This window comes from Peromyscus eremicus, chromosome 5, assembly GCF_949786415.1.
Source record: "Peromyscus eremicus chromosome 5, PerEre_H2_v1, whole genome shotgun sequence".
In the NCBI taxonomy this organism is placed as follows: domain Eukaryota; kingdom Metazoa; phylum Chordata; class Mammalia; order Rodentia; family Cricetidae; genus Peromyscus; species Peromyscus eremicus.
The window spans coordinates 7,956,869-7,973,905 of record NC_081420.1 but is presented as its reverse complement, the minus strand read 5'-3'; the positions used below and the strand labels follow the sequence as shown (position 1 = coordinate 7,973,905).

At 51.0% G+C, this 17,037-nt stretch overlaps 1 protein-coding gene across 4 annotated transcripts in view; it reads right to left on the bottom strand.

Moving 5' to 3' along the window:
* Positions 1-442: 442 nt before the first annotated feature.
* Positions 443-17,037, bottom strand: part of LOC131910903 (core histone macro-H2A.1) — a 64,685-nt gene continuing 48,090 nt past the window's right edge. For 2 of the 4 annotated variants that reach the window (XM_059262830.1, XM_059262831.1), the window contains exons 6-9: positions 15,658-15,748; positions 11,306-11,395; positions 9,045-9,219; positions 443-608 (exon numbers count right to left, since the gene is read on the bottom strand). In XM_059262830.1, coding sequence (XP_059118813.1) covers positions 443-608; positions 9,045-9,219; positions 11,306-11,395; positions 15,658-15,748 — 522 coding nt within the window. The remainder of the gene's footprint in view (positions 609-9,044; positions 9,220-11,305; positions 11,396-15,657; positions 15,749-17,037) is intronic. The other 2 variants (XM_059262828.1, XM_059262829.1) reach the window with 1 other exon arrangement.

The window sequence follows — 17,037 nt, the reverse complement described above, 5'->3', positions numbered from 1 at the left end:
TTAGGTCTGTTGCAAATTTTATGATTTTTCTTGAGGGAAAAAAAAACATTATAGTAAAAAGAACGCCACTGGGTATACAGTAAAGCACCACAACACACGTTACAAACGGGCTTCCTGCTGCTGGGACACAGGAGAGGGACCGTCCTCCCCACTGCTGTGTTAATCGGGATTTCATTAAAGTCAAACTATAAAATCCCCTAGGTTAACTAAGTCAGACACGGTCTGGATCGCAGTGCTTAACAAGGACAATGCCGACTATCAGTGCTAACAGAGAACATTTTAGAAGGCCCAAAACAATCAAACTGGAAACCAAAACCTTATTTTCCCTAGATGAGTGAAACAAAACGAAAGGAGTCCCACCTCCCAGTAGAGCAAAGGGGGTTTTTTTCTTTCCAGTTGGAGGCAGGGGACATGGTCGGTGCTGGCTCTAGGGGTCGCTGGCCTAGTTGGCATCCAGCTTGGCCATTTCCTGCACGTAGATGCCTATACTCTCACTGTCAAAAAGCACAAAGTACACAGTTTTGATGGAGGAGGACATAGTGGACACGAAGTAATTGGAGATGGCCTTCAGAATGAGCTGGGCCGCTGTCTGCTTCGGGAACCCATTCCTGCAGGCGAGAAGAGAGCGGTCAGCACTCAGAGCATCCACAATGAGCCCACCTCAGGCTTGCCCTGCACCTCAGGCTTGCCCTGCACCTCAGGCTTGCCCTGCACCTCAGGCTTGCCCTGCACCTCAGGCTTGCCCTGCACCTCAGGCTTGCCCTGCAGGGTCCTCACTCTGGGATGGTGTTTACTGAGCCCTGGAGGTGTTCATGCAGGAGTGTTAGAAAGTCCCTGTGGGATACATTGAATAGGAAACTGTCATGTACTGTTTGCACTTGGGAGTGAACTCTTGACCAGTGTGTGACCTCCCTCATCTCAGAGCATGGTCAGCTCAGGTGTCCTTGTCCTGAGGAAGACTGGCTCTGACACAAGGACAAAGAAGAGCAAACAGCCCAATGACATTAAAAACAGAGATCTTGAGCACAACCAGAAGCCAAACCATTTCTAACCAAGGTTACTGTTATCCCATGCTATAAAAATGGCTGTGGTGGGAATGAGACACCAGAAGCTCACCCATGGACACTGCTCAGAACTCTGGACTCAATGGGGAGCTACAGCTAGGCTGCTTTCGTGGGCTCCTCAGCAGATCACTGCTGACTCCTTTGATATCTGTGCTGCTTGCTATGAACTCGGTTACATTTGCTTGCTCTGTGAGGCTTCCAGAGTAGATTTCTGCTGGATGTTGCAAGCACCTGGTTTGATGTTTGCTGTCTACCTGCTGCTGGCTGTGTCTTCTACTCCTGCTTGCTGCGTGCTTAATAAGCAACTCATTCAAAACCAAAAGTATGGCTCTTATAGATCATCATCCAGACAGAACCATCCACTCACAAGATAACGGGCAATAACCAGGCATCCGTGGGCACAGGAAGAATGTGATATAATCTTCACAGGGAGGCATGACCCAGAGAACATTCTAGGAAGGTGGCCAGTAAGAAGTAGGAAGCTGAATGTGCATGAAGTGGTCGAGGTGCCTAAGCTTGTTTCTTTTTTCCACTGTCCCTAGAACCACCATTAGAGTCCCACTGCTGAGTATCAGTGTCAGCCCATCATGGCGAGGGGTTCTCTGAGTGGCTCTGGCCTCCAGTTGTATGGCACTCTTATGGGGTTTCATGGCACCAAGGGCTGTTGGTCCAGAGACCATCTCCAAACTGTATCAGCTAATGTCACAGCAAAGGACATGGCAGTCACTATCATGCAGAACAGAACTCTGGGCCAAGTAGCCTCTTGACTTCAGGATATCACTGAAGTCTCCAAGTCAGTACTATCCTGTCACTGATGTGTAGTTCTACTGAAAACGTCATGCGGAGCTTGGAACTTAGACTATGAACTCAGAACTTGGAAGCTCAGCACCGATGGGTCCCTGTGTGCCCGAGGCTGTCCTGGTCAATACTGCATGCGCACCTATGGGAGTTGCAGTGCACGGGGCATGAGGGGTGGTGTGCACGGGGCGGGGGCTGGCCTGACCTGGTGGAAATAGCCTAATGCTTTAGGGCAGCTTTCATGTCCATGCTTCTGTTCACTGTTCCTCTCTGGGGGGGGTACCTGCTGCTAGGTGGGGTGCCCTGCACACTTGAGATGAGAATGTGTTCACAGCACTCCCGTCCTGCACTGTGTGCCCCTGACACCAACCCACCTGGAGAGCCATATTCTCCACAGCTGTTTGTGCTCAAGGTGTCACATGGCCATAGGAAAAAGCTCTCTTGGGACCTATCACCTAGGAGACCAGGGCAGTTCCACAGACTTCAGGAATGCAGCTCATTCTCAGAGGGCACCTCAGGGTATCTTCCCAGCCTCTGGGAAATAGTGAGGTGTGATAGGGCTCAGGGACCCTCTACACAGCACAGCTCAGAGCTCCAGAGACAGTCTGGTTTCCTCCCAGAGTGGCCCTGGTGCTCTAGCTAGGGTGGAGGATGGCAGGGACAGGACAGAAATAAGGACTACAGCGAGGCACCCACGGCGGCTGGCTGCCTCAGATCTGAGTCAGCTGGGCACAGAGGGTATGCTGATTGGGACCGCTGGAGGAGGCAAGTTTGACTTTCAGTTGTGGAGAGCCTGTTCTAACAGTGCAGGCCACAACTAACTTTGTGTGTCCCTGTGTCCTGTTGGAGCCTGCACTCAGGCCCTGCGAACAGAGTTTGCTGGAACAGGCAGACCTCAGTGCATGGGCATGACCTGGAGAGATGGGAACTGAGAGCTGGGGGGAGCTGTTCTCTGCATGTGAGGCTGCCTGCCTGTGTCTGTATACCTGCTCAGGTGAGCAGAGCGGGAGGGTCTAGGAACTGCCTGCAACAATTCCCTAGCTGGGTCACAAGCTGACCCTGTGTGCTCCGCCAGCTGGGGTGCTTGGCTTCCAGCTCAACCTTAGCTCCACCCAGTGCATGCCAAGTGGAAGTGCTGTGATGCAGATAGATGTTGAGGTCCCAGCCTCTACCTGATTGCAAGGTCAGTCTACTAGGTGCACTACTGGTCACTCCTCACTGGTTCAGTGTTTACTGACAGACCCTCAAGTGCTTTCTAGTTCTCGCCTGTGGCCCTTGAAAGGGGTATGTAACTGTAGGAAGGGTCCTTCCTGTTCCTGTGTCCTATGTCTGAACCTGTGGCTGGTGCTGGCATCATTGACACCTTGTCATGTACTCCTGGCTGGGCTCCACCTGGAGCTTTCCCTCCCTCAGGTCTGCGGCCACTCTTTGGGAAGCATGCTCTACATGCAGGGAGCAGGGCAGGACTCGAAGAGGTTCACACCAGCAGCATCCACCCCAGCATACTCTTCTGCCGCTTGGTGCATGTGAACCTGTGTGTCCTAGGAAGCCACACCCTAAAGGAGCAGCCCTGCTGAGGCCATGGAGACACAGTAGGAGGCAGCAGCAAGGTAGGCCCCTTCCCTGTGCTGCCAGCACAGGGGACAGAGTGGATGTGTGAGATGCTGACATTCCACACACCATCCCTGCAAAAGGTGAGAGTAGCCGTAACCACACAGTGCCTTGGCTAGCTCCTCCAACAGCACATAGGTGATCTGACTATACGCTGTTACCTCAGGGCAGAGGCAGGGCAGCTGAGAGCTGCAGACTTCTTGGCCGCACAATGATCCCCGTCTCTGTGACTTGCCCAGCCTCTGAAGGCAGAGCGCAGCACAAGATAATGTGTTATGCATCGGGGGATGGGGGTGGGGGGGTTGGCCCAGGCTCCCACTAGGGATAACTGGTCTCCCAGGATCATCCTAAAGGTTCCTGTGGTGAACTACTACCCCAAACCCTCAGACAGCTATGACCGGATGCCCGCTGTTGGCATCATAGTCACTGTAAACACTGCTGGCCTCAGCCTGCCAGAGACATGCCAAGCATGAGCTTCTCGGTACAAGTACTGCCTGAGTTCCCATCTGAATGGCCACTCCAGTCTCGCCAGGTCTCTGCCTTCTTCTCTAACTCAGGCGAGCTATACAGACTTGAGAGGGTTCAAGGCTTCTGCTGTGGATGTAGATTCGGGCTTCAACGGCTCTTGAGCAGCAGGATGGGGGCACTGGTTTCCTCAGGTGTGATGAAGATGAGGAGATGCCGCTAAGGTCACCTGTGGTTCCCTTCCAGACTTCCCCTAGCTCACTTGGGCCTTGTGTTCATAGCACCTCAAGCTCCTCATGCAGGGCTGACCTGTTTTGCCCGTCTTGGGCCTCGTTGGCATACACTAGAGCCATGTGAGCTCCCCTTGGGTCACTACTGCCATGTCTGAAGCACCCTTTCTCCACATCTGGCCCCAGTCTCCCTAGGCTAGTGCAAAGGGATCAGGTTAGGCAGACATGGGATGCTTGTCCCAAATGGGTCCATGGGAAGCTGGATTCAGAAGGGCCATATCTGGGGGTGAGTTCCAGCTCCCCAGTCTGCTGTGAGCCTCACTAAGCCTCATCACCTCCAAGGGTGTAAGGGCCATTGTGAGAGCAGGTCAATCGGAGACCCCCCAAAATATAAGTCATCAGCCACATCTCAAAGACAGAGGAGACCAAACAGGTATCTTGGAGGAGAGAGAAGTAGGGCGCTCTGGGTACTGTGGGGACATGGCTGCCACCTACATGACCATTCTGCTAGGGTTAGGTTTCTTGTACCATGCTGCTGTCTCCAGGGCTTTCCCACTTTCCCACATTCTCTGTGGCTTGAGTGGCTGCCTGTGAAGCTGCCCCAGGCTACTTCTTGCCGAGAAGCCAAGAGCACTGAAATCCAAGATGTTCAGAGGATGGCAGCAGCTCCTTTATCACAGCTAGAGGCCAGCAGGGGAAGAGCCTCTCCCTCCCAGCCTTCCAAGCAGGCCAGGGAACTTCATGGTGGGCTCTGGTTTTTCTTTCTAAAGCCATGCCTGGGTACCGGACACTGCTGTGCCCTGGCAGCCCAGGCAATACACAGTGGGCATGTGGGCAGGGGTCCTGGGCATGCAGAAAACATATCGGCATGCAAGGGGTCCAGCCTGCTTGACAGCAAACTCCAGCTCCACCAAGGATGAGCTGTGTGACCTCAGGTGCATGCCTTAACCTCTAAGTTCGCTCTTTGACCGGTGCATGGATTTAACAGTAGAGATAAAGCGGCTAGCAGCGCCTGGGGCTCTGTGAATACCCATAAATGGTGTTTGAAAGGCACGAGCTTTCCTTCCACGCTCATAAATCTAAGGGAGGAGTAGAGCAGCCCCACCCCCAACTAGTGAGTCCCTGTGTGCTGCCCCAAGAGGGGTCCCTTCCACGTGTCTAACAGCGCAAGGTGTGACCAAGACCAGGGTTACAAGAATGGGATCTCCACTGGCTCCAGTCAAAGCCGGGAGGTGGCAGAAGCAGGCCAGCACCTCGGGGGGGGGGGGGGGGGGCGCCTATCAGCAGCCTCTCCGGGAAAGTTCTCCCAGCACGTCACTGTGCTTGCATTCCACCTTGACTTCTATGCCAGAGACACTGGATGCCACAGACAAGCCATTTTATTTCCCCTCTTAACCCCTGTGATTTACTGGCTGGCCTGATAGAATCCCATTCTTTCCCATGAAAGCAAGGGCAGCTGTCTGGTGGCTGTGGACGAGGTCTGCCTGACAGATGTGGCCAGGGAAGCCGGCACATGTGCTGCCCTTGGCATTCCGCCCTTTAAAAGCTTCCCATTGATTATTTTTAAAAACTTTTACTCCATGAAAAATGTAAATAAGTTTGTAATAACAGATGTTCTTTTATGAGAATTACTTTTATGCTTCAATTAAGAATTTCCCAATAGCCATATGAAAGAGCGTGAAATTATTACCTCCAAAAAAGGTTGCTATTGCCTTGCTCTTCAGAAGCACCTTTCATCAGGGCAGATCAAAGCGCATCCGAAGCATTAATTAACTGAGCCTCAGAGCCATCTGTGAAGAAGGGTAGACCCCATGGCCTCGCTTATTAAGGAAGGCCCAGAACAGAGAGATTGATTCATTTACCAGAGGTCACACAGCACAGTAACATAATGCCAAAGAACATTCTATGGGAGGTAGAAGCAATAGCATGGCTGTTTAAGCTCTGATCCAGAAGCACTTTTAAAATGAAAAACCAAGATCTTGACTCTGCTTTGGGAGGGGTGGGCACCTGTAGCACATGCAATTCTGTGACGTGACTAGACACTTGTGTTTGCAGACACCTGCACAGCAAATGGAGCGGCCACTGGGAAGGTTCAGCCCTGTTGTGTTCTGAGACAGGGTAGGGGCTCACTCTACAGCCAGGCTGGCCATAAACCTGTAGCGATCCTCCCTTTCCAGTCCTCCAAGAGCAGGTATTACAGGTCGGCCATCACACTCAGCTTTCTGGTGCTGACTTAAAATGACATCTACATATGGTGTCAACAGAAACTGCAGTGGGATGTGCAGTCAGGGGGCCCAGCCACGCACTGCACTTCCCAGGGACTCCCAGCTCTGCTAGGCTGAGCTCCTCTTCTGTGTGGCACCTGCAGAGCATGCTAGCAGGTGTGAGCAAGCTGCAGACACAGGTGTGAGTTTTCACTCTCTTCTGCCCGGGGGGCCTTCAAGCTCATCTACACTGCAGGTTCCTAGTTCTGGTCCTTCATCCAGAGGTCCAAGAAAGACTACCCGTGTAGACAACACTGTAGGCTGGGGGGAGAGAGAATCTGCCACAGCTCCTGGCCTGGGAGGGGTGGCTGGGATGGGCTCCGTCTGCCATCACAGTGGGAGCACCAAAGGCTCCAGAGAAACAGGGTCAGCAACAGCCAGAGACTGACCATGGTGGAGTTTAAGGTGTGAGATCTCAGTGCTACCCAGAAAGGGGAGCAGGCCCCTCTGCCCTCCACAGTTCATGTGAGGGCAGAAGGGAACGTTTGGTAAGAGCTGCGTTTAACCTGCAGGGCAGAGGTTGCCTGGAAGGACAGCACACTATGGGGCCCAGCCAGTCACTGCCCTTATCCCATCCTGCCTCGGGTAGAGGAGGGACAGGAGCCTCAAAACTGGGATGGCCTTCCCAGTGAAGGCAGGTGCCCCATCCGGACACACCACTGGCCAGTACAGACACCCAGCTGGGGCTTCTTGAGATCTCAGCTCCCAGCAGCTAGAGCCTCTGAAGTGCTTTCCCAAGCTGGTAGCCGAGAGGATTCAATGTCTGAGGTTCTGAGGCAGCCCTGCCCCTCTCCACAGTGGAGTCTTGAGATGCTGCAACAGGAGTTTCTATGCCTACTTTTCAGAGTGAGGGCTTGTTTCTATACCATTAGTCAGCTGGTGCATGGTGGATCCAAGACCTGACCTCAGTTAAGGAGAGGTGTATAGCTAAGTCCGACCTCTACACTCAGCTGCAGAAGGCCAGGACTGTCCCAGTACTGGTCCTCTCATTTTGAAAGTGGGTCTCCTAAGTTCACCTGGGGTACATGATGAGCAGGAGCTGGTGCAGGGCCTAGCCCCAAGTGCTTGTCTTTTGATATTTTCATTCAGCCCCACCTTGTATCCACCTCCCCCACAGCCAAGAGGCCAGGCATGTGTCAGGGGTATCCATGAACAGAGGCCTAGAGAGGCCACTGTGTGAAGCTGTAAAGGTGAATGAAGCCTGGACTGCCTTTGGAGACCCTAATGTGTTGGAGATGTCAGAGTTGTAGGATACCTGTCTAGGACAGCTGCTAATAGGGAGTGGAACCAGCCCAGGAGAAAGAAGTGTGTTGTGGTAAGAAGGCTAAAAGGAGTTGGAGATCTGAAGAGCAATTAGACATCCGACACAGAGTTTGGAGTGTGCCCTGCTGGTTTTTGGTTTTGCATTGGTTTAGTATTTCCTCACTATGGTCCCTTTCCTCCCTTTCGGGATGGTAATGTATATCCTGTGCCATTACATGTTAAAAGTATGCGATCTGCTTTTTGATTTTGATTTTACAGGGGGTTACAGTTAAGAGAGTGCCATGTGGCTCAGAAGAGACTTTGGACTTTTAAACTGGGTTGAGACTGAAGGACTACAGGGACGTTTGAAGTTGGACTAAATCCATGTCTGCATTATGATATGGCTACAAACCTACAGGGGCCAGGGAGTGGGATGCGGGAGTTTGGAAATGGCCCCCATAGGCTCATGAAGAATGGCACTATTAGGAGGTGTGGCCTTCTTAGAGGAGGCGTGTCACTGGGGATGGGCTTTGAGGTTTTAGATGCTCAAGCCAGGCCCAGTGGCTCTCTCTCTTCCTGCTGCCTGTTTATTCAGATGTAGAACTCTCAGCTACCTCTCCAGCACCATGTCTGCCTGCATGCCACCATGCTTCCCACAATGATGACAATGGACTGAACCTCTGAACTGCAAGCCAGCCCCAATGAAATGTTTTCCTTTATGAGCTGCCGTGATCAAGGTGTGTCTTTGCAACAGCAGAACATTTACTAAGACGGGGCTTTGCCCAAAAGTCTGTATGGCAATCCAAAGCTGAACTATCATATAGTTACAGGTTTCTGCTGGAAAGTTCCTTCTCTCTCTCTCTGCATTCCCACTCCTGATTGAATCCACCTGAGTCTTAGTGCCCCTCAAGACCCTGTGAGGTCTATCTGTAGACTTCTCTGTGATGACACTTGCTGTCACAGAGTTTTAGATCTTTCTAAGTCTTCATCAGCACACCATATTTTTTAATGATTTTTTTTAAATGTATGTGTATGTATATCTGTGTATGCTACCTGCATATAGGGGCCTGCAGAGGCCAAAAGTGTGTTACTCTGAAGCTTGAGTTATAGGCAGTTGTAAGCCACTGCAGGCGGATGCTGGGAACCGGTACCCTGCAAGAGCAGGAAGTGCTATAAGAGCCAAGCAGACTCTCTAGCCCCAGCACCCCACTGTTTACCTTGGCATTCTTTTGACTGTGCTTCAGGCGGAAGCAAGGCTTGGAGGCAGCCTCAGCAGACCTTGCCTCAGGTGACAGCTCTATGCTCAGGGGCCATGATCGCAGAGCAGAAAACACACCATGACTGACATGGTTGCACTCCTGTGCCCATACCTGCCACTGCCAATGGATGGGAAGGCGATGGATTTCAGCTTCCTGTCATCAGCTAGGGCCAAGCAGTTTTTCACTGTCTTTTCCAGAAGTTCTTCACACTTGTCTGCACCCCAGACTGGACTATTACAGTGAATCACAAACTTGGCGGGCAGGCCATGGCCTGCACTAACAGCAGCTGGAAGGGATAAGAAGAAGCACATGTCACAGGAGGCCAAACCCACACCTGCTCACCTGCTCTCTTGCTCTAGTGATCCCCTAGCTGCCTCTGTGGGCCTGTGTCCAAGGAAGACTGCAGTCACTTCCATTCTCCAGCTCCTACACCAGCTTGAGCTGGGAACCCTCCTCAGGCATCTCCCTACTCAGACAGCAGCACTTGACTTACTGCTACCAGGAGCTGTAGAAGAATGTCAGTGAGTCCCTCTGCCTCAGAAGCAAGGCGTGGGCTTTACCCATCAGTTCCACTGCATGTCAGTGAGTAACTGTGTCGGCCCTCTAACTTCCTACACACGGGTCACGCAGCCTGGGGTTGGAGGCTTTGAAGCAGCAGCAGCCTGGTTGTGTGACCTGATCCTGGCCCCAATGACAGAACAAGATGGGCTCTTTAGGATGCAACTCTTCCCTTTCTTGAGGAGGGGCCAGTTTCCAGACACAAATCTCCATGACTGTCTCCTCCCCTTTGTGACATCTAAGGGTACAGCCTCAAGGTTTTGCCACATGCATGAGCTATAAACAGCCTGATGTCTCCTGGAGCAGCTCTGGAGCCAGCACACTTCAGGGGCTGCTACAGGAAGACACTCAAGTTCTTGGTTTGCTTGAGTGTCAAAGCCTGTTTTGTTGAATCATCAGCATTGTCCCCAGGGCCCTGTTAAGGCCACTCTGTAGGGTCTCATGGTGCCATTAATAGTTTTGTAGGGCTGTGCTCACTAGGTGCACATGCTCTGGGCTAAAGGGCTGACATGAGCCCTATGGTTAGGAGCATTTGAAGTTGGTGCTAAACTGAGTTGGAAAGGGCTAGAATACAACACATAACAGATTAGCTCTGGGCAGAGGGAGGTTTTGCTCTCCTGACACTTTCCTAAGCCAGGTATAATCCCAGCACTTGAGAGGCTGGGATAAAAACATCACCTGAGTCCAAGTTTGAGACCAGCTTGGATAACAACAACAAAATCCTAATAGCTTAGAATCAAGACCAAAAAATGTTATTAAAACAAGCAAGAGTAACCTGAACCATTCTAAATCTAACAGCCTTCCCACAGTCACAGCTCTGGTTGTGACTGCCTCCCATCGGACCACATCAAGGGCCAAGGGGCACTGGTGGGCCTGCAATGGGAGTACTGGGAGGAGCAGCCAGCAGCCCCTGCTGCAGTCACCTTCGTCCGTGGCCACCCTTGTTCAAGGCTGGCCTAGGTGGGGCTGCCTACAGGAGCTTTCCACTGGTGCTCTGCACATCGTGCCCCTTACAGGACAACAGAAGAGGCATGGCGCGGATCAAAGTTCCTCCTTCATTGCTACAGGACCATGACACTAGTCCAGGATGCATATGACAGTGCATCGCTGGGCAAGGCCGGCTGCCTCTCCTGAGAGGACTTCTGCAGACATTATATATAATTACTAATGTCCACATTTAGTCAAGATTTACTTTTGAAACAGAAGGCCTTGATAAAATAGGCATCCAGGATTGCATAGTAAGAAATGAGGAAGAGGAGAGTCTGTCTTCATGCACAGCAGGTGCCCCTCCCCTTTGATGGACCTAGGAAGCCCTGTTCTTCAGACCTGCTAACCCTCTAAGATCCCCAAACTCGAGCCCTACTCCAGATTTCAGCCCATCCCCCATGGATGTCCCCAGCTTTTTTCTTCCCTCTCCAACCAAGAGTGGTGGTTACGGCACATGAGCAACAGGTGTTTGTGGTTCCCGTTAAAAGCCCAGTGGCCGAAGAGGATGGCTCACTAGCGGCCTTGCAGGTGGCTCAGTCTCACCCTCGATTGTTCCCAGCTCTCAGATCTGTCAAACTTGGCTGCTGTAATTCCTTTGCGTTTGAGATGGAGACGCCAGACAGGAGCTACTAAATAATTTTTAAATATGAAGGTGGTTTTCAGGAGGCTTCAGCTGCTGACTATGCACAGGCTGCGTTCTGAGTGGTCAAGCTCACAGGTCTTCCAGCTTGTAGACAGAGCGGCACTACTATATACCCTCAACTCTCAGCTCTTCCCTAGTACTATGCAAGTCACACTGGATGAGCAAAGGGCCCTTCCCACCTTACCTCCAGCTACTTCCAAGGGCCCGTTCTTTTTCCGAAGTTCCAGAACAGCTTCTACAAACTCCTTGCCACCCTTCTTCTCCAGTGTGTTTCCTAGGCAAGGGCAGGGCAGGGTCAGAGTGCCACCCCTGTCTGTGGCACACAGACACTCAACAGGTCACTTGATTACATTCTTTAAGTGGTCTGAGCAGCTACATTTTCACAAAGCTGCAAAACAGGACCTACGCTTTGGCTGGTCAGAGTGTGAAAAACCTAGAAAGGATTTGTCCTTGGACAGTGGCCACTAGGCACCACAGTTCTTTCTGGCTTCTTTTGCTGCCCCTCTCTCGGGGTGACTGAGGTGGGGACACCAGAGATATGAAGGCGGCGGCGGCATCTGTACTTGGCAAACATGATTGGCAAACACGCCTGGCCTGCACGACTCCCACTGGCATGAGAAACCAGGTGGCACTGGCTTCCGACGGGTCTGCTGAGGCCTCTTTTGGGGAGAAGCCCCAAATAAGGCGGCCTGTGAAACAGTAGCACACACTCCTCCTATCAGGCAGCCAGGACTCCCGGGAGGAGGCCAGGGAGAAAGTGTTCCCATTTGGCTACCTCTGGGTCAGCACTACATGCTTAGTTCCTGTTTTGCAGCTTTGGTGACATATGTGAATTAAATAAATAGAAAAAAGAAAGAAAGAAAAAATGGTCTCAGACAATATTTTCTTAATTACATTAATGATTCAGAATAGCTTTAGGGAAAGGAGAAAACATCAGAAGCAGAGCTTAAAGATGAACTGGTACTGCACAACGCTTGGGAAAGGATGACTTGGCTGCTTAGGACCCAACTTTAAAAAGGCCTTTCTGAAGCCTGGACACTTGCTATGAAAGCCACGATGACCAGCACCTGTGAGAACTTAGGCTCCACAGCTCATGTGGGCCACCTGCAGCAATCTCAGCTGTGGCAACAGCAGCTTGTCAGGTTCGTCCTGAACCGAGTCCTAGTCTTCCTTAAGCTCTGGTTCCTCAGTTTTGTGCATTTCAAAGTCCTTTTCCTTGAAGAGGATGAAATACTCCCCTTAAGATTCACCACTTATCTTGGAAAGCCTAAGTGCACCTGGGCTGGTCAAGGTCTACTGGAAAGTACCAGCCCAGAACAAACTGTCTTAACAAAACCTGTCTTGTGTACATGCATGTTCCTCGGATGTTCCTAACCCTAGGAAGTGTCTGGAAGCACTGTCACAGGTGAGACAGACCAGGGCTACTGGCAGGGACTGAACCATCACTGTACTGCAGAAGTCAAGGTGCATGGATGAGAGCGGTGGGCAGTCCACAGCCCGCAAGGAGTCCTCAGCTAAGACAGGACGGGGCTTGAGATTCTCGTGGTGAGATCCTGTGTCTGTCCTCAGCAGCTCAGAATGCTCTCATGCCTTTTACCTTCCTGAAAGCACCCTGAACTTTATGTGGCTCAAAGTCATTCCAAAGACTTTCACCTGCTGCTACTCCACGTTTATAGGAACCTTCAGCACCAGAGTGGCAACTGAATGTGCCATGTGTCTCAGGGGACCACTCCAGGCCTCATGTCCCCACTCTACCACTCAAAAGTAGATACGGCCCAGATGGGAGACCCCCATAGAGGGTCAGTTCCTCATGTGGCTGAGGAAAAGGAGTGTGGGGTCCAAGCCCATCCGTTCATTAATCTAGTCTTTCTTTTAACCTGTGTCGAGTGTGAAGAGGGACGGATACTCTGTGGTTACTGTCTAAGGCTCACATTCCCTCACGTCTCCTCTGAGGTGAGGACTGAGCAAGGTGGGAAATAAAGTCAGTACTTCACTTATGAAGACCACTGATTCCCTTTAAGATATAAAACATTTCCTAAGAAAATAGGCTGCTGATAATTAAAGGTGTTTTATCTTAGGAAGAGTGTTTACTTTAAAACTTTTACTTATGGTTAAATATTGCTTTAATTAGAAGTGCAACTGCAAGCTGGAAATACACTTAATGCATTTCTCAAACTTAAAAACTGAACCCTAGGTCACAGGCAATCAACCCAGTCAGGACTCGACTCCTACACACACATATGTATGCACATGTTCATGTAGACACACGTGTACTTTTTAACAAGAAACAGGCCCATTTTCAACCATATTGTCAACACTCTTAATGTGAGGCTCTTGATTTTTAGGATCCACTTCAGGGTTAATCATAAAGCAATCGCTGATTTGCCCCCAAGCATAAACATGTGTTACTCCCATGAGAACAAGAACATTATTTCATGCTTAGAAAGCAGGCATAAGTATCAGTGTTCAAAACAGCCTAAGCAAAAATTTAGGCTTGGACAAATGTCAGGCTCAGCCTGTGGTCTATTTCACTGTTAGAAAGAACTTTTGATGGGTAAAGTTAATCACAGGGCTAAGCATTCCTGCACTCGAATCCCTTCTTCCAGCAGTCTCAGGACTCAGGAACTCACACCCAAAGTGCCAAGTGCAGCCATTTCCTCCCAGCTTCTTCCTCTCTTCCCTTCTCTCACATCAAGGTGGGAGCTGGAACCAATTGAGGCCATGCATGAATCTGGATTATTATTGTTTTGCGATTGTACAAGGTCTCTGAGGTCAGTACTAGTTTGGACTGGATCTCTAGGCAGAGAACAGAGGTGGGTGGGCTTTGGAAGACTGGATTCCCGTCTGGTAGTCTTTCCTCCTGCTGAGGTTTTCCTAGCTGTGACAGTGATGGTTCCATGACCTTGTTCACGCTGTCTGACGAGCCACAGAAGACAGCAATCTCTGTGTATGTCAGGGTGGAGTGTCGGTACTGGCACTACCCAACAAGACCAGTCCCAATCGGGGAGGCCACAGCTCGCTCTGCATGTCACTCCCTCACCGGCTGCAACCCTGTCTCAAAACTTCTATCTCTTCCCCTATGGCCAGTTCTGCCGACTAGGAGCCAGCCGTCCCTCGGGCCTGAGTGAGACACTCTGCCCGGGGTCTTCAGAGTCTCCACTGAGTCCAACACCCTGGATGACAGGATGATCAGGCTTTAGGCATTCCCAGCTAACAGGACCAAACCTGTGCCATTCACTTATTGACTTTTCTCCAAATAAGTACTTCCTCCCCATCAAGTTTTTATTGAGTTGAGAAAGGAAACATCTTTCTTTAAGCCGCCTTCTTAGGAGGGGATTTAACTGCCTGCAGCCTGGTTTCATTCTGGCCTGGCACACTTGCCAACTATTCACTTTTCCATCCATGTCTGAAATCCAAATTCCCAGGAGAATCATCAGTGCAAACTGCAATGTCTGAAGCGAGTGTGAGAGCAGACTGTGCTGGTGGCACTGGGCCAAGTGGGGCAGTCCAGTCCTAACCTCTCTGCACCTAGTGCCCAGGACTCCGCAGGCCACCCTCCAACACCACAGGACTTGGTGCTGACTAGGAATGGCATCGTTCTCTTTGGAAGCAGCCTTGGGGGCCACACTCAGAACACTGCTTAGGCCCTGCACACCTACGTTAGATCACAGATGCACATAACAGTGAGGCTACCAGCAAGCACAATCCAGGAGCAAGACACCAGACACGGTGCTCTGCCTACTCTTCACATAATCCTCATTACCAAGTAGAGACAATGAGGCATGGAGGCTTACAGGACTTGGCCAGGTCTTCAAACTGGTAGAGACTGAAGCTAGGAGTCCAGTTCCTCCTGGGTAGGGAATGCCTCCTCATGACATACCCTCAGGGCAGAGCTGAGTCCTGAGCCCACACAGGGAGTCTGCATCCCTCTTGCTCTCACCTCAGCCACACTGAGGAACAGCTGCAGGGGAGACCCAAGTGCTTTCTGTGTCTAGCACAGTGCTTCTCAAGTGCTGACCAAGAACAGCTTATTAAATACACCTTCAATCTGAAACCCTCCATGTGGGAACACATTTAGAAAGGGTGACGACCCCTCTGTGTGTCTGAGCTGTGAGGCCATTCACAAGAATGAGCATGCTTCTGACATAAGAAAGCGGGGTGGGCACAGAGCCCTGTGCACAGGAGTTTGCCTCTCTATTCTGATGAGGGCACAGAAGTGGCCCTACCTGCCTGGAACTGAAACCTCCGGGAACCCAGTCTCCAACAAAGCTATACCTCGGGAGGTGGAGAAAGAAACGCTGCTGCCGAGCCAGTTTCCAAACCAGAAGTGCCCACGGGGCAGCTGCATGATGCGCTGGCTGGAGGCCAGCTGTATTTCTCCAGTTCACAACCCAGGGACGAAGGCCCCGGGAAGGTCAGGACGGCTGGAAGTGTGAAATGAATGCAGCCTGCGTAGCTGTCAAAGGATCAAGCTGTCTGCGCGGCCGCCGACTGCCCATGCACACACACACTCGGCAGCACCCAGCTCGGCATTACCTACTTCACCACCGATGTAGAAGTCAGTGTTTGTCGGGTGAACGACAGCATCACTGTCGATGGAGGCAATGTCAGCCTGAACAACTTGCAACTATAACAGGTAAACAGATGTAGATCAACTGTGTTGGACCGAGACCCACGCACAGGCACATTTACTAATGCCCCAATGGCAGGGCTGGCCTACCTGGTCGATTCCAACATATGAGCCCAAGGGGCAATCAGTCCACGCAGTGTGCGCACATGTGGATGGGAGTGAGGACAGGAGGAGGAATATCAAATGTGACATGTTTAAATTAAACATTTGAATGACAAGTCAAAAAAAAAAAAAGAGAGATAAACACACATGAGATCATTTCCAAAGATCAAAAGAAATAAAACAACGGATGCCCCACTTCACCCTGCAGAAGCCTGTCCAATGCTGGCCCCCCACTGAGTAGGCTACAGAAACATGGCATCTGCTTTGAAAACAGGTGGACTGTCAGGCCAACCACAACAATGAGTTTCTCCATTGCTCTGTAGCAGTCAACTTGGAGGCTTTGATTTTTCCTCTGGCATTTACCAGCTTTGCCTCCCTTCAAGTAACAGCAAGAAACCAGCCCAGATATATGTACAGGGTTGCCTGTTTTTTTCCCCCTGAATGGGTGGAAGTATTTTTCCAGGCTCTTCTCTTTTCCCAGCGAGTCCTTCCAGCATACTTTGGACAGACTGTTGGCATTTACGGCCTCTGCCCTTTTGTTTCACAGATGGCATCTGCTGAAGCACGTGGAAAACAAATCCCAACCCGGGCACTTCGCTCCTGTCTGTGTGGGTGGGAGCGGCCCTTGATGAGAACCCCATCAGGTTAGGACAAAGGCAGCTGCAGCTGGGAGCAGAGGGCACGGAGAACAGCCTGTGGTCAGTGTTGGAGGGCACTGACCCCGGAGGCATCCGACGAGCCAGTGTGCCCTGGCAAGGCTATACCCAGAAGGGTACTGACCATGCCTTGAGCTGACAGTTCCTCTCATGAGTGAAACCACAGAGTGGGGACACCTGAGGAAACCTTTCAGCTTGTGCTGAACGTCTGCTCTCCTTGCATGGGGATAAACTCAGAGTCTGCCCTTCTGAGTAATCTCCTCCAGCCACAGTGAATGCGGGTGGCAGTCAGTCACACACTGCACGGAAGCAAAGGCTGAGTGAGGACAAGAGCTTCTGATTTGCTTTTGAATAAAGGACAGCTCCACGACAAAAATCTAGCTTGCTTTCCTTCACACACTCTGAGTGTCATTCTAGCCAAAGCTGAAATGGAGAAACTATTGTTTTGTAGTTACCTGAGATTTTTCAGCTTAAAAAATAAATAAACAAAAAGGAACGAAAACGAACAACAAAAACAAACCAAAAAAA